A 21507-nucleotide genomic window follows, 5' to 3' on the forward strand; every position below is an offset into this window, starting at 1 on the left:
GAACATGACCCTGGGCTTTTCACCATCACATTCAAGAACTCTGTTTAAACCACAATCCCTGTCTGCTTGCATAACTTCCTGCTGTTAATGCACTCACTGCTTATGTAGCTTTTACAGTTTATCAGTTATTCTGTAGAGTTATTGTTATGCATTGAGCTCAATATGAAATATCCATAAAATATGCAATTAGTCATCAGTTTACTAAATGTTAAAAAAATGGTTCCCTTATGAAAAAAGGTTGAAACACCGAACTGGAGCACGGGTCAGAAGCGTCAGAGCAGGAGGGAGTTTAAGTTCAACAAACATGCTGCTTTCAAAGTGTTGGAAAAACTGCAAGTGTGATCTCCAGAACGATGATAAATATGTTCACTTTGTAGTTTTGAACAATCAAATACATCAGGCAACTATTTTAAATTGTACAAAAGTTAATTATCTGGTATGTTTACTGTATCATTGTGTTTCATTGTGCCAAACTCTATTGTATAAAAAAAGGTGCATAAGCATGCTAACATAATGCCTACTATTGACGTAGGGCAGGAAACGTATTTTTGGAAATACATAAATAAAGGTCCCGTTAAACATATACTCTCGATGAATAATGTATTTTAATTGTAGAATGTTATATTCTTAGAATACATTTTATATATATATATATATTTTATATATTGATCCAAGGCTCAAAGGCTTTATTGTCATGCAAAGTAGCTACAGTGTAGATATGGCAATGGAAATATAAAGTCCGAGGCTCCTCCACAATGCAACATAATATATTATAGACATTACATTTCTTTTACAAATTTAAAAAACATAAAATAGTGCAAGAAAAGAAGAGTAGAATAAAATAGTGCAAGATTATTTTTGTAAGACCAATGATCAGAGGAATTAAACCTTATACCTGTCCAAAATATAATGGGCTAAAATTGTAAGTGAACAAGTAAATGCAGGAGTCTATATACATGTCAATGGAATAAGATAAACAAGAACATAATGTAGAATGAAATACGAGTTCTGACTTTACGAGCAGTCCTTGAAGGCGCCACACGTCTGGCTGGAAAAACAGTGGGTGGGGTTAGAGCCAGAGCTGTTTTCACAGACAGTGTACACAGTGTACGCGGACATTGAATCTGAGCGGATAGTCTCTGTAAGAGACTTTAATAAAAAAACTACAGAATAATCAATTGACGTGTGGATAAAACAGAAGCCGTTTTATTTTACCGGTTATTATTTAAACTGAAAGGTTGTCAGAGCAACACAACCCAGCACAGTCCTCTCCAACAGAATGGACGCGACTCCTGGGTAAAGTGAATGATGTCTCGCTCTGTTTACCTGTCACTCCTGCTGCTCGTGCTATCGGATCATCAACAGGTGACCTCGCGCTCCCATGGCCCCCGGAACCAGCGTGGAGTCGGATCAGCCCTGCGGGCTTTAAACACCACACTAACCATGATGTACCAAAGCAACAACGATGAGGTCGGTGTGGTCAGAATAATACCTAATGATCTTTTTATTTGATTCAAGAAAATATATGTGTATCAAACATGATATCAAATCAAAGTTTATTTTATTTGTACAGCCCAATATCACAACACACCTTTGTCTCAGTGGGTTTCACAGATTAACAAACATAGCTTACTCAATACTGTCGACAACCCCCACAGGAGCAATTTGGGGTGAAGTGTCTTGCCCAGGGACACAACAACATGCTGACTGCAGTGGGGTTTGAACCTGTGCCCACCTGATCCGAACACCAACGCACTAGTCCAATGCGCCACACGTGTTACAGTAAATACATTAAAGGATATAAAGGAAATCTGGATAAAAAAACATTTAGTTTTGATTGCCTGCCTTTTTTTTAAATATCTTTAATAGTTGCGCCATAGTGGAGACTGTAAGTGAAACTGTGCAATATTTGGTTCAGTGCCAGTCCATTTTTTCTTGTGAATGTGACTACCCAACTACCAGATGATCAGGTTTTACTGCCAGTGCCAATTGTAACAGCATAGTTTGATTGAAGCGTACAGGTTGTCACATGATCAGTAACAGACAGCATATAGAAACATCTTTCTACACACTACCTGGCACCCTTGACACTTTGTTAGGAACAGTTATATAATCTAATGAAACCCGCAACAACATCTTGTCTCATATCCAACAAGAAGCTTTGGCCGGTTTCCAAAAGGTGTTACATTAACTCAGTGGTTCTCAAAGTGGGGGGCGGGCCCCCCCTGGGGGGCGCAGAGGCATGACAGGGGGGACGCGAGAGACCAGGAGGAAAAATGGTTATAAAATTATTATTTTTTAAAATCATAATTTGAAAAATTATTTATTCGAAAATAATATGATACAGTACAGTACTATTACGTCTGGGTCTCTGTGTTTCATTAAAGCTCAGCTCTGTGTGTGTGTGGAACGAGCCATTTTGTGTGCGTGCACGAGCGAGAGAGAGAGAGCGCACCGGTACCGGAGATCGTTGTTGTTAGCTTCTGGTGCTAGCGAGCTACGCTAACGGATATAAGGAGTTTTTTCAACAACAAGGTGGAGGAGAGTCCTCTCCTGTCAGACTGAGAGACTCAGTGAGCTAAAGGACTCTCTCAGTGTTATCTCAGTGGGTCTCAAACGTTTTGGTCACCATTAATGTAAACAATTATTTCCGAGGCACACCTTTATATGATCATTATAGTTATAAAAAAATAAGAGATTAAATTAAAAACAGGTATGAAATACTATATGACAGTAAAAAAATAACAAAGTTTAAAAGGGTGATTTGTAAAATATCCATAAAGAAAAAGTAAATCTGTTTACAGTTCTGTTTCAAATGGGTGTTGAGCATGCCCCCGGACCCCCCGGTCTAGGTGGTGTGAGGTCCACGCACCACCTATAAAAATAGCACTTTACCCCTTCTTACACCTATATGCCGTGAGCTGATTATCAAGCCTTAATTGTAACAGCCGTGGGTACACTTGCGTGGGGATTGTTGTAGTTTCAAATTCAACTGTGGCGACCGGTAGGCTACATTAATGGGAAACCCTAAATGTTTGAGCACCCTCTATGAAACGTCAAGCTACCCCACAGCACCCCGACTATTTGTGTTGGCCACTGAGCCTGACTATTTGTGTTGGGGGGTCCCGACATTTTTTTTTCTCCAAATGGGGGGCCTGACAGAAAAAGTTTGAGAACCACTGCATTAACTCCATGTTTAATACTGAGGTTGTAGTTAGTGGTGGTGTTGTATTGATCTCTTAAATATTGTTAATGTATTCTCCTTATTATTATTCTTTAATCATGTTTGTAAATGTCACCTTTACCTCTGGGTATTATTGGGCCCTGGATGTAGGGCTGCTTGGTCTTTATATCATTATTTCATTTCTATACATATTCTTTGCGACAATGCAATGAAGTTCCTTTTTCTTCAAGCGGTTCATTTGCTGGAACATTATCTATGTCCTCCTTAGTGCCTGGTCTCAGTTGATATTATTCTTACGTACTTTTTATGTTTGATCAAATCACAGCAAGGGGATGGTCTCTTTTTTCTCTTGGCAAAACATTGCAAAGCTGCCAAAGTATCTAGTGTGTATTGTACTTGATGCTTAACACAGCAATATAAATTATTATAAAACATTATTCTTGTGATGTCTTGTATCAATACTTGGAATTATTTATTATCATATTTATTAAGCCCTATAATGATGGGAGATGGCGGCTGTATAATTGTATAATTAATTCTCTAAGTAGGTGAACTGATATGTGTCTTTCTCTGTGTGTGTACAGTGTGACCTTGTGATGAACGTCAGTGCTGCAGACCGATGTGCGTTTGTGAAGAACACTCCAGACTGCAACTTGGAAGATGGCTTCCTCAACTACCTTCATCTGGCCTTCTGTCTGCTTCCTCCAAACCTCACACCCCTCACCATCACTCTCTGTGTAAGATGTGTGTGTGTGTGTGTGTGTGTGTGTGTGTGTGTGTGTGTGTGTGTGTGTGTGTGTGTGTGTGTGTGTGTGTGTGTGTGTGTGTGTGTGTGTGTGTGTGTGTGTGTGTGTGTGTGTGTGTGTGTGTGTGTGTGTGTGTGTGTGTGTGTGTGTGTGTGTGTGTGTGTGTGTGTGTGTGTGCGTGTGTGTGTGCACGTGTGTGTGTGTGTGTGTGTACGTGTGTGTGTGTGTGGTCAGCGTCAAACTGCAGCTCAGCTCAGTTTTGAGGAAGATGACTTTGCTAGGAGGACTAGGAATGATCACACCTCTGTTTTACGACACTAAGGGTGTTTCTCAATGTCGAGTACGCTTGCTTGGTAGCACATGTCTTCTGAGTCACTTGCTTCAGAAGCGAAGCAAGAATACTTCCTGGCATTCGGAAAACGAAGAGTGGAACAGGCGAGCAAGTGTGCAGGTGTGTGTCATATGAGAGGCCCCGCCTTACATTTTCCGCCACAGATTTGGGGAAATTGGTCCGTGCGCAAAGCATTGTGGGGATTTTAAGACCGCGGAGTCTACACATGTGCAGCCTCGAAACTTCCCGCTACGAAGTACGCTGGGCTCGGTAGAATTCCAAGTATGCTGGACATTGGAACATTGCTTGAAATAGTGGCTCTGGAGCAGCTTTACTAGACATTGAGAAACAACCCCAGTCATTTCACTTTCTGCTCAACTTGGGAACTTCCTGAATTGCATTTTTTCTGCATGACAAACTGTCACACTGATAAAATCAGTAAGCATATTGGGGGGGGGGGGGGGGGGGGGGGGTGGATTACAAGGGAGATATCACAAAATCTACCAAGGATATTCTATATTTATCTGTTATGCACGGAATTCTTTATTATTCTGCCGGGTTATTTTGCGCCTCTTCTTCTCCCACATTCCGCATCGCAGAAACTCCGTTCAAACATCAAAACGTTCAGCTCGGTCGGAAATCCATGGCTATTACTTTTTATCATTCATAACTTTCATAATTCCAGAGATACATCCCATAATTCATCACATTTTTAACATGGAAGTCAATGGAGAAACTCTTCAGACTTCAACAATCTTCATGCAACTTCAACTGCTAACTGCTCCTTCATACTTTCACTCAAACCTCATTCCAACTTTAAAATGTCACACATCTTTCTGATATTATTCGTGAAACACAACTTTTAAATCTGATTCGTACTTTTAGAGATATTAAACATTGTTCAGACCTTGGTAAAGAGGCCTTCTTCAGGTTTTAGAGTGTGTGATGTCACAGCTAGAGTGGAGGACAGATTTAAATTTGCCTTCATATTTTCTTTTAAACCTGCCATAATTCCCAAACCCTACATTCCTGAGACATAATTTTTCATGAAAAACGTAGGAAAACATCTCTTAGCTTGAAAGATTAAATAAAATAAAGCAAAAATAATTAAACAAAATGCCATGGAAATCTTTGATCTCTGGACACGTCGTTAGCTCAAATATAAACACCTCTGTCATGGAACACGATGATGTCATAACTCCAACTGACATGCTCAGAGCAGCAGACTTCAGATAATGGTTAATGGTCCTACCCTCAACAGCTCTACGTCAATTATGGGGTATCATCATATGCCGTTTCCATGGAAATCCCTCGCCATAAAACACGATGTCGCTGTAACTCCAATGGACATGGTCCAATCGTCCCCCAAACTTCGCTTGTATATCACCGGTCCATGCCTCAACAGCTCCACGCCAAATCTGAGATCTCACCATAGGATGTTACCATGGAAACGCATCCCTCGCCATAAAACACGATGTTGTCTTGATACCTATGCAAATGGCCTAAAACAGCAACAGGCTTCAGATAATGGCTTCAAATGCTGTTGCCAAGGCAACACAATGCTCGCCATGAAACACGGTTTTCTCATAACTTCAATGAAAATGCTCCAAACGGCCCAAAACTTCACATGTTTGGTAACGATGCAGCCATCAACATATCTAAGCGTAATATGGGGTGTCATCAAATACCGTTGCCATGGCGACAGATCATTCACCATCAAGTTAGTTCAATAGTTTGCAGTTCAAATATTTGTGCTGCTTTTCCAAGCTTTTTTACTTTCTTTTCTTCTCTTATCACACATTCAAGCCCCCAGTGTTCATGTGTCATTTCAATCTAAATTCTTCACTTTCTTCTTACACATTACATTTCAGCATAGCAATTCAGCATCAGCTTTTCAGCATAAAGCATTCCCACTAGCAATTTCTTCAGGAATTGCATTCTCTAGTTCACACTCTTCTGCTTCTCCCCAGATTATATGGCTGCTCTTTTTGTTCATCATTCTGGGACTCACAGCGTCTAAATTGTAAGTTTCTTTGTTTGCTATTGTAAATATGTGTCAGACAAGTTCCCCTTTACAGTATGTGTGTCATGCGTGAAAGCCTAAATAATTAGCATTTGTTTCACCTATTGAGAGTGTAACCGACCTCGAGTGCAGAGTGCACACACATTTACAGCTCCAGTGGGGTCAGCCTTATAGTCACATGGAAAAGAGTCACATGACTGTCGAGAGATTTTCTCCATTGTTTTACTTGAGTGGTGAGATTTCCTCAAAGGAGGAAGGACTATTTGTTCTCATTCAAACTTCACCCACTGAACCCAATGCAATTAAGTAACTGTGATGTGTCTTCTTTAATATAACATTTCAGGAAGAATATCGTGGAGAAATGATGAGATACTTTTCATCTGTATTTGCTTTTCTTAGGATCATACTCACTTGTTTTTTTACTGTTTCTTCCCAGTTTCTGTCCCAACCTGTCAGCCATCTGTACCAGTCTGCACCTCACTCACAACGTGGCCGTATCCTTTATCTACATCTACTGCACTTTCCTCACAAGTTAACACTTTGATATACAGTATTTATGTTTAACGAGTACAAAGCCATTCCATAAGAAGGATTATCCACCAACATAGACCAAGGTCACATATTGTACCGGCGAAAATGAAACAAATGTAACAGAAAATGAACTCTGCTGAGGCACCCGTTAGCGAATCTCACGCAGGGGAAAGGATCCAAATCCAGGCAAGAATATGGGCATTTATTTCTGATGATCTTATATCACACAACAATAGTACAATTAACAGATGTTCTATATATTCACTTCCTGCAGCCTTTCCTATGGCTTTCCTTAGTCAGCCTGGTAAAAAAAAAAGATATGCTGATGCAATGATCCCACCACCACCTGTCTCCAATTTATACCGATCACCAGCCTAAAACGGCCTTCAAAATAAAAGTATAAACACTTAAACACCTGTAAATAAATGTTAGAGTATTAAGAAATACAAAATATATAAATAGCTCCAACAGAGATGGTTGTTGTTCCTCTCGTTACTTTAGATTACGAGACTTTATGTTGTTGAATTCATTATTTGTTGAGAACATGTTCCTTGACTGGCGTTTGTTCTGAGGGTGTGACGTTCCTCGCTCTTGGTAATGGTGCTCCGGACGTCTTTAGTGCTATGGCAGCGTTCTCTCACCCACACACTGCTGGACTGGCTGTCGGAGCCTTATTTGGTAGGCACATCTTCCGGCGCAGACTGAAAACTCATCTCTTTCGACTCCACTTCGAGCGATAGAATTACTAACAAAGAATTGATAACAAAGCACTTATAAAGGACTGGCTTATCTAAAGCCAGTTGAGTAGCACTTGAAATGTTTTAGCTCTATGAAACCTGATGTACTTATATGATTCTGTTTTCTTCAAGTTTGTATCTTGTTGGTCGAATGCACTTTTTGTATGTCGCTTTGGATAAAAGCGTCAGATAAATGCAATGTAATGTAATGTAATGCACACACACACACACACACACACACACACACACACACACACACACACACACACACACACACACACACACACACACACACACACACACACACACACACACACACACACACACACACACACACACACACACACACACACGCACACATGCACCATAGACAACTAAAGCTGTTTAATATGGAAACCTGGTTGATACGTCCCCCTCCACACACAGGAGCTGGTATATTTGTCACCACAGTGGTTGCCGGCAGCGTGGCGCTGGTCAAGCCTTTCACTGTGGCCTCCCGTCCATTTCTGCGGGACGTCATCTTCTACATGGTGGCTGTGTTTTGGACTTTCCTCATGTTGTACAGAGGAACCACCACACTGGGAGAAACACTGGGTAAATACACAAACACACACAATGACACACACACAGTGTTTATACGGATTGACAATGTTGCCTTCTTCCTCAGGGTGTTGCATATTGGTCCTTTTTTGGGAGGCATTTTTAACATGCACTTGGCTAATAATAAACAATCATCATTTTGTATGATTGAAATCACTTACTGGTTTCTGGGCTGCAAAGGTCCAAGGACAGAGAGTGTCACATACTGTACGAATTGTAAAGCCTAATGACTTGATTTAAATAATATACTAAATGTAACACACTCCATGGTATTGGTGGACTTTACCGCGTCAGCTCTGCTTCAGAGCCATTTCGTTGTTTGTTTTGGTAACCCGTTAACAGATTCAGTGAGGCATAAGCCACATTTAGGCCAGAAAAAAAGTGAAGTTCCTCCTTTGTGAATGCAGTTGTGCATGCAAAGTGTATGCATGCGAGTGTTTTCTTGTTACCGTGCCAACATCTGCAATCTCATCTATTTTCTGACCAAATCTAACTCAGATTGCAGTTCAGATTCACTCAGCCGTGACTGACTGTTTCTATGAAGTCTCTGGAGGCATATTTAAAAAATATTTGTATCAGAGGTCCTTTTTTGCCAAGGACCCCTAACAATATAGAGAATATTCAGGGACCCATATCAGGAACACTTGAGAAATGAATAACATTGATGTATTTCTACATGTAAAATGTATGTGCAGATTCTTTTGATCAAAATGTGATCTGAGCTATGATCGATTTAAAAATGTAAATATAAGTTGAGCTTTAAAGCCTTTTGTTAAAAGCCCTACATTAAGAGTTTTAAGAGCAGTTTCACTTCATTCTTTCAGTATGATCTTCACTTTGCTTCATTTTCTTTTTCCTAGGGTACCTTGGCCTCTATGTGGTGTACGTGTTGATAGTTATTATCAGCGCGTACATCTACAACCGGCAGAAACATTTGATTAACTCCAGTGTGCAAAGTACTGCACAAATTCCAGGTTAGAAACACAAATACATTTACAGCCACATCAAAATAAAAAATACATTTACACATTTCCCCATTGATGATATGTTTTGTCTTTGCAGCAGAGTTTCACTCGTCTGACTCGTCTGAAGATGACGTTCCCTGCCTGAATGGAGGAACCGTCCAACAGGAGTACGGTAGGAATGCAACACGACAATTTAAGTTAATACACACCAGGATTTCTTTTGCGTGATCAGGACCATAAGCTGCACGTGCATGTGTGTTTCAGAGTCAGAGTACAGGCCACTTCTGCCCTACTCCGAGTCCACGAGTCAGATCCTGCTGAGCTCCATAAACCCGGTGGACAGCAGGAAGTGGAGGAGAAAAACCTGGAGCTGGAGGGCTCTCAAAATACTGAAGGTGGGTGGGCTGTGAAGCTCAATGTCTGAATGAATCTTGCTAGTACTATAGGAGCCACATGTAAAGTATTTTCTGTGTTTGTTACGTCATATTTTTTGAGTCACTATAGGTGGTGGGCGTGTCTATTGGATTTGGGTGGTGACGTTTGAGGTTTTATCCGGTTGCTCTTACCTGCGCACTTTGTCATAGATGGAGGGGGATTGAGCTGGGGAAGGACAATTTTTGTACGCAATCACATTCTCGATATGGACTAGAAACAATTGTATGTTTGCTTGTTTCGTTTGCAAATAAAAGGTCAAACGCATACCAGTGGAAAGACTGTTTTCTTGCATGTCAGACAATGTTTTTCTCTTGTTTAGTCCCTCGTTGCACTTTTTTTGGATTACTAGAGCCACAACAAGTACACCAAGTCAAATGAGTGAAAGTCTATACACTCTCTACTTTCTCATCAGACGCCCCTAGAGGTGGTGCTGCTGCTCTGCGTCCCTGTGGTCGACCCCGATAAAGAAGACAGGAACTGGAGACGCCCGCTGAACTGCCTCCATCTGACCACCGCTCCTCTGGCCTGTCTGCTCACCTTCCAGTCTGGGGCCTGTAAGAGCAGCATGACACACTGACGCAGCCATAATAAGATCAAATATACGGTTAAATCATTAGCCTGCCATTGTAGTTTTGTTTATTGAAGTCTTCATGTGTTCCTCAACTAATGTCTAGATGCAGATTATCTGATCCAAGGGCAGTTTCCCGTCTGGCTGCTGATGCTCCTGCTGGGATTCTTCCTGTCTGCCATCGCCTTCTGCACCACCACTAATGACTCCCCTCCCAAATATCATTCAGTAAGTATTTGTTGAGATTAGAAAAGGAGCTAGCAATCTCCAAATATACAGGATATGAAGCTTTTTTTAGGGTTAATTAGTGCCACCTTCAGGTCAGGTCTCAAATGTTAATAACTTTAACACAGTTTGTCTGCTCTGTGAGTCTCAGTGCTACACAACTAAATGCTAACATGCCCACAAGCTAATATTAAAATGATATGTTCACAATGTTCAGCAGCATTGTTTAAATAGTCAGCATGCTAGCTTTTGCTAACGAGCACTTCAAACGAAGGACAGTTGAGGCTAACAGGCATGTTGTTGAGTTTTGCAGGAATTTTTCATAACCCCAAACTATTTATATTACACATTCTGGCAATACATTTGTTAGTTGTTGAGATATTTCATGCTGGTTCACAGTGGTTGACTGAACGAAATGACATTGCCATCCCTATAGCCATGTTGCTAGCAAGGCTTAAAATAAATGCAGTGTACTCATCACAACTTATTTATCATCAGAGTAAAAATTTTCTTTTTCAGATTGGATAAATGTAGGGTTTTATCCATGGTTGTGTTTCTGTTCTCCAGCTGTTTTCTCTGCTGGGCTTCCTGGTGAGTGCGTTGTTGATCAGCGCAGCCGCCTCAGAAGTGGTCAGTCTTCTGCACATGCTCGGTGTGGTGCTGAGTCTCAGCAACACCGTGCTGGGACTCACTCTGTTGGCCTGGGGCAACAGCGTAGGAGGTGAAACTCATTGTTGTTTACTAAAATATGAGTGTACTTTAAACTTTTAGCACATAATGTATAACTTCTTATTTTTTTCAGACTGTTTTTCTGACATCACCATCGCCCGGCAGGGTTACCCACGGATGGCCATTTCTGCCTGCTTTGGAGGCATCATTTTCAGTATCCTTTTTTATAAAAGAGATCGTCTATCAGAGCCGTGGGAAGTAGGGGTGCTGCAGCACCCCCTGGTGGAGGACAGGGGATCTGCACTTCCACAAGATTAAACCGAATTTTCAGCCTTGATGTAACAACATTCATAATTAAGTAAAGATAACACCCTTTTCACCCCGGTTACATTTTCCATTTGCCCTGTACGATGGGCGCGGTAAGTGATGGAAGTGGGGGATGTTGGCTTATCAGGCGCCCGCAGCTCACAGCCAAAGTGAGAGAGAGATAGATAGATAGACAAAGAGAGGGGGTGCACCGGTACCGGCGGGGATTGTTGTTAGCTTCTGCTGCGCTAACGGATATAAGAAGCTGTTTCTAAAATAATGTGGAGGGAGAGTTCTGTCCTGTTAGACTGAGAGGCTCAGTGAGGTAAAGGACTCTGAGGGTTTAGATAGTTCACTTTAGTCTAAGTTGTCTCAGTGGGTCTCAAACGTTTTGATCACAATTGATGTAAACAAATATTTCCAAGGCACACCTTTATAATTATTAGGATAAATAAAAACATTATTGCGTGTTGTATAGCCTACTATATATATACAGTAACCAAACATATTGTTTAAAACTGGAGAGATTTAAAAATATGCATAAATAAATATTAAATGGTAAAATAAGATATAAATGAACCACAAAAATAAAATAAGTTAGCCTACATTTATTTGTTATTGGCTATGGTAGGTTATTGGAAATGTTCACATACTTATTTGATTAATAAAATGCAAACCGATCTTTTTCACATGGGTGTTTTAGAGTTGTACCCCCTAGATCAGTCTCTAGTAATTGGTCGCTCAAAGTGCACCAGATTGAAGCATTTTACTTTAAAATGTTAAAGGACCCCCCTAGAGGATGTGAAGTCCACCCCCCAATTAAAACATGTACATGCAATACTAAATACATTTGAAGCCTTTTTATATAAGCTGTCCACCATATCAATACGTTTCTCTGTTTGTAGTGTATTGGTCATAGAGGTTTTTCATTGCCGGCTAAAATCTTGCCAGGCAGCAAATTGGTCAGAACCGGCCCTGGTGTCATCCCCACAGCACCCCCCATTTGAAACATGTTCCCACGGCTATGTCGTCTATCTAAAGACATCACATACAGTATGTGTAAAGATGGTTGGGAATAAATGCTCCTTGACTGTTTTCCCTTCAGACATGCTGCTTGGAGTTGGTTTAGGAGGTCTGATGCAGATGGTCGAAACACACAATGATGTGCAGGTAATCACAGGAGTTCATAGTTGTTGTTTTTTAACACAAACCATTAAGATGCAAAGACTTTCTATTGGATCTAACAACCTTTGTCTCTTTCTCCTCCTCAGTTTGAAACCGATGGTTTGACGTGGGTTCTTGCAGCATCGCTGGGTTTGTCTTTGGTTCTGTCCTTCGTCATCGTTCCTATGAGCCGGTTCCACTTGGGTCGAAACTACGGGATATTTCTCCTCGTCTTCTACGCGATCTTCCTTATCATTGCGCTGCTTACAGAGTTTGGAAAGATACACTTTGTGTAGATCTGACTACACAACGCCCTTCAGTAAAGCAAAATGACACACTGGAACAGATTCAGCCTCTGCCGGGCATAATGTGAAATCTGTATTCATTCAACAACAGAAACCTGCACATGCCAAACTGGCAAATCAATAAGACTGAGACTTCTCTGCTCAGGGAGAGCTGAAATTATTACACTGTGCCTTTATTAAACATTGTGTTTGTGCTGACTGGATCTGGCACTTTGGGAGTCCAGAATGAAAACACAAGTTGTAAAAATGTATACTTTAAAACATTGTGAATTTGTCAAATATACTGAGAATCAAAATGTTAAAATGACCTTGTACAAAACTGCTTTACGGGCATTAAATAATTTTGGTTTGGTATTTGTTTTACAGGTCGTGGTAATGCTATGCTGGTCTGTGTTATATGATACATTGTAGGTCAATTAGCAGTTACCAGCCATATGATAGTACAGCAAAAATACATAAATGCACATAACAACTCAAACAAAATCCCTTCTTACTAACTGAAACACATCACAGAATAAGGAGTTATAGAAAAGTAAAACACTTTGAAGCCGTTTAACATTAGTTAGGAGATACACTGTTATTGTTGCATTGGGTTGAGCTAAGAGGATTGTTTGTACTTTTGGTCTTAAGAGAACTTAAATGTAGTGTCTGTTGATACTGATCAGAGGAGCCACTTAACTAAGGCATCGGGGTTTAAGCACTACAGGATTTTCAGGAGGTCACAAATGGCCTTCAGCAGTATACGTAATATCAGTCTTTGAAAAGGACATCAACGCTTCAATGGTCCAGCACTGCTGTCTTTCTGTCTTTAGTGACACGTCTTCATCAACTCGTCTCCCTCTCACGTCAGTCCAAAAGGCCCCGGACTAGTTTCCCACTGTGGCAAATAGAGAGAGTGGGGGAACTGGAGAAGTCCTGGAGTGATGGGAGCTCCTCTGCATTTAAAAACACTGAGATGGTGCTGTGTATGTACAGTACTGCTTGCTAACTATGTGTTAGTTGACGCTGTGAAGTCCAGTCTGTGCATTGAGCTGAGGCTCGGGGAAGGAAGACGGGTCAGAGACGGGACGGTCCAGATCCTGACCCGGGCTTTGGTCCAGATCCTGACCCGGGCTTTGGTCCAGCTCAGGCAGGTTTTCCCTCGAATACTCTGCATACCACTCTTGCTGAAACGAGACGTACAGAAGGTAAGGAGATTGTTTTGGTTAGAAAAGTTCCCTACATAGTGAATTGTTTAATTGTTCTCTTTTAGCATAGGGTCCAGTGGCCCATCGTTTATGAAAGACAATTCTGTCCCACAATTCCTTGTAGCAGCAACATTTGAACGGAGATGGCAGACCAAAGTCTATAACGACTGTCTCATAATCACGTAGCCTAGTGCAAGTGCAGTCAGATTACTAACACCACTTCTCCTTTATGTATGTCATTCCTTAGCCTCATTACATTTTCCATTGAGCTAAAAGAAAGTTGGTAAGGAAAAGCAATGGGACACAGTTTTTCATCTGAATGATTTCTTCAGTTTCTTACCTGTATCTCCTCCTCGTACATTTTCATGCTTAGGTCACTCTTTGTCCTAGACCTGCGGCCCAGGTACACCAGAGACGTATGCTGTGCACAGCAAAGCAGGAGGGAGGGCTGGTTAGTGGGACTTCATGTGAGGAGAAGGAGTAAACCGTGTGTGTGTGTGTGTGTGTTTTCCTACCCCTCCCCTGTCCATGGCCTGTAGGACTCCCTGTAGAGAGCTGAGGGAGGACGGTCCTGGGCACGTCTGTTTGAAAAGCTCCAGAGTGGCCAGAGCCTCATCCCGACTCACCTCGACTTCAAACACTATCCCATTTTCATCTAAAGAAATAAGAGCACACACAGACAGAATGACTCACTTTCATTAGGAAGGTTTTTGTTCAGAACAAAACATAAATTATCTTGCTTTGGATCTATTTATTGTACTACGTTTTTTAGTTTATGTTGTATATTTGTAAACACTTGTCTTTATTATTTTTAATGCTGAATACGTTTTTTTATATTTTCTTTTAAGAATCGTTATATTTTCAACCTTCTCTTACAACTTATTTTCTTATGTTGTTTATGTTTCCAACATCGTACACCAAAGAAAATTCCTTGTACATGTAAACGTACGTGGCAAAAAACTTGATTCAGATTTAACATGCAGGAGTTCCTTCCTTCGGTATATTTCCCAAAACATCAGGGAGGGTAGGATAGCTCTGCATCTCTCTCTATGTCCTGACAGGCTCCATACATTTGGCGCCATGTTATTGTTTTTGATTGGTTCTCTTATTTCAATTTGCACCAGCCTCTCACCCTCTGGGTTCTCCACTGGTTCCCGGTTCTTGCGGCTGTAGTTCATGCGGAACACAAACGCATCCAGAATGAACGCTACGATGATGGTCATCACCACCTGGAGAAAATCAAAATGACAATCATTCACAGTCACACTGACGCACAGATAAAAGCAGAAATGCAGTGTTTACTTCCAGACACAAATCACAAACACAAATCACTACACTCACCATGGTAACTATGTAAAAGGTCATGAAGTAGAGCCGGCTCCAGTGCGTCGTCATAGAAGTGACTCCTTCCTGTGGGAGAGAGAAACACACTCTGATCAATGACAAGGCTGCAGAGTGGGGTCGGATGAAAGACCACCAATACATGACTTCATCTTACCATTGTAATGTACCAGTTGTTGACCACAGTCAATTCAAAAAGAGTCACTGGAGAAAAAACAAGGAAGAGGAAGAAATAAATAACTGGAAAATGTACACATCTAAATAAATATTACTGATCCCGTTTTTGAGAATAATTGTTAATGTCACAGCAGCTTAGAGCAAATACAACAAAGATAATAAGCACAAACTATACAGTCCGCATCAACTAAAGGTTCAAAGAAATGGAAATGATTGAGGTTTCTTATATTTAGTGATGTGTCTTCGGTCATCTGTAGGAACGAATGAGCTGCATGAAGCACAGACAGACAGGAAGTTGTAAAGTACAGATGGACTAACGCACATTCATGGGATTCCTTAACGATACCAACAAAGAATATCTCCAGCATTTTTTAAAGAAAAATTACCAAAGCTGCTGAGAATGTTGTTGAAGTTGTTGAGATAATAGTAGCCTTCTTGCAACACTGTTTTGTTGCCAATCGTGACGTTTCTCAGTCTGTAGGAGTCTGCCACTGTGCTGGTGCTGAGAAAAGAAAAACGAATTTATCCTCTTGAGCCAGCAGGTATGAAAACATGCAGAAGATCAAAGTGACTGCCCATTTATCCAAATCTCCCAATGTGGATACAACTGAAAAATGACTTGCAGTTACTCGACTCACTTGCAGCAGTTGGGGTAAACCACATCTGCAAAGAACTCCATCCCAACAATCGCAAAGGAGTAGTAGAAGATGATTAATGTCAACCCCAGACTGGCCATCCTGGGAAAGAGCTCGAACATGGTGTCCAACACATTACGATACCGCTGCTTTATCTTAAACAACCTGAGAAAGACAACAGACCAACAGTTTAACATAAAGAAAAACTGTGAAATATAAGTTCATAATACTCTTAAGAAATAAAAGCGTACCGGAGCAGCTGAAGTGGTCTGAGGACTACGATGAAGTAAAACGGCTCCATATCAAAGGCAAGAGCAATCAGACCGAGGAAGGCAAACAACGTCACAGTGAAGTCAAACCTGGACATGCATCACAGTGAGCATTAATGTCAAAAACACAAAACCAGGACATTTAAAATACATTTAAGTTGTGTTTTCACTAAATATCCACATTAAAGGCACAGTGAGAAAGATGTGTAGGTTGCAGTTTGTAAACACTTAAGCTTGGCTCACATGTTTTTACGGGCAGTGTCCGCCATTTGCTTAGCTTCTTCTTGGAAGCGCGTTTAAGATATAGCACCAGGTTAATTCTTTTTTTTTTAAGAGGTTGAAACCAAGACATTTCCGGAACACATCAACACAAAAAGAGAAAAGTGGAGGGGAAGTATTTAAATCTATAAATTGTATTTCAAATCCTTCTCATTGTGGCTTTAAAGTTTCAGTTAGAGTACTGAATCCAAATGTACAGATATATATATTCTTATGCTCGCTGTGGAGCTGGGCATAACCTAGTCTACAATTCTGAACTTTATGGATTCAGTACTCTCTGAATATGTAAATCAATCAACCCAGTATCCAAGTTATTACTCACAGATTCCACCCAGAGCTGATATAAGCCATCGGCCCCAAACCAGTTATTTTCAACAACACCTCTACACCATAAACTAAAAATGGAAAGACAGAAGCAGAGTTAATATTGGTGTAAGTGAATGTAAACAACTTTCATTCTTGACACCCTCTATGACCAATTCATTAGCATATGATACTTTTCTGTGTGGGTGGGAAACTGCACACAGTGTACTCACTGGTTAGAAAAACAATGTAACTCCAGGGAACAAATCTGGACCAGGAGAATCCACCTGCATGAGGACAGGAAGATGAGTGATCTGTAGTTCAAAAGACTTTGCTTCAGTCCTCTGTGTTTATCATCAGGAAAGATCTTACTATTCAGTGAGTATGTCTCCACGAGGATCCATACGCCATTGATGGCCACCACCACACCTGCAGCAAGAGAGAAGATAAAACAAGTTTATGATAAGAGACTTTGCATCGATATCTCTGGGACCAGCTGGGAGAATGTAAATGATATCACTTACACATGGCGTATTGAAAGGCCTTCGACTTCACGAGCAGGTTGATACCTAGTGAAGTAAAGAAGAAAGGGCTGAGAGTAAGAACTTAAGACACAGGTTTGTTGGTCTGATAAACAGAAGAAGAACAGGAGGAAAAGAGACTTGCCTTTGAAAATGAGGAAGGTCGTGTGTGGAAGATCATCAAACCAATGTTCTCCACTGCGTCGTGCCTAGAACACACACATAGCTTCACGTTTAAAAAGTACAAAAACAACGAAAAGAGTGAAATATAACTGCACATATGTAAGGCTACTCACCTTCCATTTAAGGCCAGTGACCTCATAGAACTTATAAAAGTCCTGTAGACTGAAGCAGAACAGACAGGAAATATAACTTAACAGGTGAAGATCTACCAATGGCCACAAGGAGGGGCTATTGGTGCCATGCTTCAATATGTCATTCTGTTGGACAACCGTTTACCAAGTTTCATTTGATTAAAATCCAATCATCATGTTTAAAATGTAAGTGAAGCACAGTCTGTGGATACATATGTGTAAGCGGTCACACACACTAATATTGAGGAGCATTCACATTTGGTTTGTTTGAGGCAGTTACCTGAGCATTGGAGCCCCTGAGGTGTTAAGAGCTTTATATGTGAGGAAGCGGTCTCTTGCAGACATCCGTGGTCTGTAAAATCGCATGAGACCATCAAACTGTTTTAGTGTCACACCTGACGGCCTCTGCAGAGAAAAAAACAACACAGTGTTTGTGAGTGCTTCATATTCAATAAATAACGTGCACCAAATAAACATTGGTGAGGGCTCACCTGCCGGCTAACTAACAGCTGAAAGGCATGGTCGATAGCGGAGCGTTTGTGAAGTAAAAGAGATTTAAACTTCATCTTCTCAACGTCATTAAACGTATCGAACACAACTGCCAGGAGCTGTGGGGGGGGAAAGAGAAGGGAGGCTGATGAGTGAACATGTTGTGAAAACACTTGAAATAAGCCATATCTTATTATAACTGAGGTATTAGAAGTGGTGGAAACAAAGTACCAGGTTCATGATGAAGTAGAGCTCTATGGAGAGGTAGACAATGAAGAACACACAAGACCAGCGGTTCTTGGAGTAGGAAGGCATCATCACATCAGGGAAACTACAAGAAAAAGGGAAACATGAGAAATGAGGTATAACATTGAAACTGTGGAATCAGCCAAAACACATGTGGTGAGGGGAACTAAAACATCATTTATGATGAGCTCTGAAAGCAGGAAGTTCTGCTTGCATGGCATGTATGTAAAACTGGAACAGAAACGTGAACAGTGCTTTGTGTTCGGCTGTGCTTACTTTGCTGTGGTGACCAGCACAAACAGACTGACGAGGCTGTTCTCCAGGGTGCTGAAGTACTGCGGCGAGAGCACAGGCTTTAACACAGAAACCTGACACCAAAAAATCCCCAGACTAACACAACTCAGATAAACTCATGTCGGGCAGTAAAGACTCAACATACCGGGTCAGTTTTGTTCGGAGAGAAAAGGCAGAAACCTGGAATGAGACAACAGGACAGTAATGCACACAGAGTAACAGGAAATAATGTTTTTTTTTTTTTTAAATGCCACAAAAACCAAAACCCCCACAAACTAGTTTTCTATGTTTCTGTTTTCCTTCGCATTCTTACCCAACATAGCAAATATGACCATGAAGAAAAGCAGCAGTAGGAGGATGTCAATGAAAGGTGGGAGGGACTGGAAGATCTGTCGCAAGTTTCTGATTGGATAAAAGAAACATTAGTCAGTACAATGAACGGTTTAACAGTGAAATATCTGATAATGTTTAAGTGGGAGAAAATCATGGACACATGGAAAAGGGAGATTACTTTGAATCAAGCAATTTACAAATAGGTGATTAAAACTGACCAACAGTGAGCAGTAAATGTCCTTTCTGTCAATTTACAACAAATTTGTGTACTACATTAAACTAGCTGAAAATCCTATTTGGCCATGAATTTGACCTGACTGCGTGAATGTGTGATGTTTTGGTCACGTGTACCTGCGCACAGCACCACAGTATCTACAGTCCACCAGGAAGATTGGTCTGAGAGCTCTGGTCACTCTCACGTGAGACGTCTGTCTGATCAGAACCACAATGGCCTCCACAAACTGTAGCAGCAACACAGACGTCTGAACAAGGAGGAGAGACGTCATGAACATAAAGCATCCAGCATGCTGAAGTAACTACAGCTGGGCTGCACAATGAATCCACACAACCAAAATCAACAGCTAAGGTGAGGAAGAACACATTCATTCACCAATTCATTCCACCACGAAACACAGTACAGTCTGCTTTTTGGCTGGGAATTCAAAGAAGACAATAGAAAAGCCTGCATTGCTTTTCAAGAAAATCTAAAACATGACACGTCAAAAACTGTGGGAAATCCCCATCAGCTGTTAGACAGGTTATCCTTTAGCGAGTCATCATATTGAATGTTCTGTCTGCATGAAAACAATGCGGACAATCGTTTAAAAAAAAATGGCGTTCTTAAGAATGATAGGAGAAATCAGGATTCCAATTTTCAGTTGAAAACATTTTGATTCTCATTTTTACCAGAACCCTGCAGCACTTCTATAATGTCATGAGAAAGACCCCATCATGGATCAGTTACCTTCACCATGGTCCTCTTGTGTCGTATGAAGGTATGGAAGCCTAACCAGCGCAGTTTCATGCAAAGCTCGAACGCCATCATAACCAGAGCCAGCAGCTCCAGAGTGGCATGGACCTGCAGAGAGGTCAAAAACACAGGGGCTTTTAGAGGGAGCTGTGTGTGTGTGTGTGTGTGTGTGTGTGTGTGTGTGTGTGTGTGTGTGTGTGTGTGTGTGTGTGTGTGTGTGTGTGTGTGTACACTCACGTAGACATCCAGACGCAGTGAGGGCACAGCGGGGGCTTCACACAGCGACAGCATCATCAGCAGCAGGCCTGTCAGCAGCTCCATCATGTAGAACAGGTGGTTGTGGGCAAACAGGTACGCTGCCAATGCCTTAGGGTTTCGAGGATGGGTGAAGAACTTATCATTGTTCTCTCCCTCCTGTGTGTGACATTTAAAGGACGCATTTCAATCGCATAATGTCCGTTTTTCTCCTCTTATTTAATCAATGCCCCACCACTCTGCAGCAGTATCTGAGAAACACAACACATTATCTGATACTGTAGTATGATGAAGCAGTGACACGTGTTCCTGTACTTCATAGAAGACAATGTTGTGGATGTGTGGTCGATGTTATCTGTTTACAAAGTTGTACCTTTTAATGAATGAATGCTATAGAGCAATCTTTTTTACGACCTCAGTTTTGTTTCCTCAAACAAGTGTGTATGCACACAAGAAGGCGGGTTGATTCAAACTGATTCATCACCAGTAGGTAGCGGTAATGTGCCAACAAAGGCAGTGAAGATGAGTTCAAGCAATGCCCAATTTATAGTGTTTTAAACATCGTCAAGCATTCAAAACACTGTCAGGCCTGAAGAATAGACACAATTCGTTTTGAGACAAAACACTAAGTGTAAAACAATACCTATAAAAACACACTTAACATCATTACACATGAACTGTGTAACTCCGTAAAACTATAATGAATTACAAACAATAAGATGATTTTACCCTGAAATTCCTCATTTGAGCTTCCCTATTTCACTACTTTATTTATATATACTTTGAATGAGCACAAAGTTTACCCATCACATGTAGTAGAGAGGAGGATGCAATAAAAACCATTATATAACCATGTGGACTCAGCAGTCTATCACATGACACACTTCACTGCTCCTGGGTACCTGCAGGTAGATGGCCGCCTCTTGGAAGTTCATCTCCCAGCTCTGCCGCAAGGACGCATTTTGGGCTCTGTGGAGTTGTGGCCCGGGCGTTGAGATTACAGCATTGTTCACTATGTCGTAATTTCCTCCATCTGGGAGAAACACGTAAGTGTCAGTGTATTAGTACATGATGTGGAAAAGAACAAAATAACAATGAAGTTGTT

At 41.1% G+C, this 21507-nt stretch overlaps 2 protein-coding genes across 3 annotated transcripts; one reads left to right on the forward strand and one right to left on the reverse strand.

Annotated features, from left to right (window-relative positions):
- The first annotated feature begins 1063 nt into the window (after positions 1-1063).
- slc8b1 (solute carrier family 8 member B1) lies at positions 1064-13143 on the forward strand. Of its 2 annotated transcripts, none has more exons than XM_079688839.1 (15): positions 1064-1470; positions 3769-3921; positions 6232-6284; positions 6721-6778; positions 7388-7493; positions 7979-8146; positions 9013-9126; positions 9215-9289; positions 9382-9512; positions 9965-10106; positions 10227-10348; positions 10913-11066; positions 11148-11228; positions 12426-12490; positions 12592-13143. In XM_079688839.1, exons 1-15 carry the CDS (start codon positions 1306-1308, stop codon positions 12778-12780), a joined length of 1776 nt encoding a protein of 591 aa, XP_079544965.1. In that variant the 5' UTR covers positions 1064-1305; the 3' UTR covers positions 12781-13143. The 2 variants fall into 2 exon arrangements, with proteins under 2 accessions (XP_079544965.1, XP_079544966.1); XM_079688840.1 differs by having other exon boundaries at positions 9218-9289.
- Positions 12942-21483, reverse strand: tpcn1 (two pore segment channel 1). The gene is made up of 25 exons (XM_079688838.1): positions 21305-21483; positions 20385-20561; positions 20142-20255; positions 19529-19659; positions 19158-19246; positions 18990-19024; positions 18827-18885; positions 18536-18635; positions 18307-18423; positions 18096-18220; positions 17798-17846; positions 17647-17710; positions 17505-17549; positions 17353-17409; positions 17214-17267; positions 17000-17072; positions 16381-16488; positions 16133-16294; positions 15881-15996; positions 15475-15521; positions 15318-15386; positions 15109-15205; positions 14492-14631; positions 14317-14397; positions 12942-13955 (listed from the first exon to the last, which is right to left on the reverse strand). The coding sequence occupies exons 1-25, from the start codon at positions 21335-21337 to the stop codon at positions 13785-13787; spliced, it is 2313 nt and encodes a 770-aa protein (XP_079544964.1). The 5' UTR covers positions 21338-21483; the 3' UTR covers positions 12942-13784.
- Between the last annotated feature and the right edge of the window lie 24 nt (positions 21484-21507).

Source organism: Notothenia rossii (genome assembly GCF_949606895.1).
Source record: "Notothenia rossii genome assembly, chromosome: 6".
Lineage (NCBI taxonomy): Eukaryota > Metazoa > Chordata > Actinopteri > Perciformes > Nototheniidae > Notothenia > Notothenia rossii.

Coding starts and splice junctions, on each gene's coding strand:
- tpcn1 (XM_079688838.1), bottom strand. CDS start 21,337: ATGAACTTCCAAGAGGCGGCCATCTACCTGCAG. Junction 17,410..17,504: donor GGCCTTTCAATACGCCATGT/GTAAGTGATATC, acceptor CTCTTGCTGCAG/GTGTGGTGGTGGCCATCAAT. Junction 15,387..15,474: donor ACAACTGGTACATTACAATG/GTAAGATGAAGT, acceptor TCTCTCCCACAG/GAAGGAGTCACTTCTATGAC.
- slc8b1 (XM_079688839.1), top strand. CDS start 1,306: ATGATGTCTCGCTCTGTTTACCTGTCACTCCTGCTGCTCGTGCTATCG. Junction 1,471..3,768: donor ACCAAAGCAACAACGATGAG/GTCGGTGTGGTC, acceptor GTGTGTGTACAG/TGTGACCTTGTGATGAACGT. Junction 9,513..9,964: donor GGGCTCTCAAAATACTGAAG/GTGGGTGGGCTG, acceptor CTTTCTCATCAG/ACGCCCCTAGAGGTGGTGCT.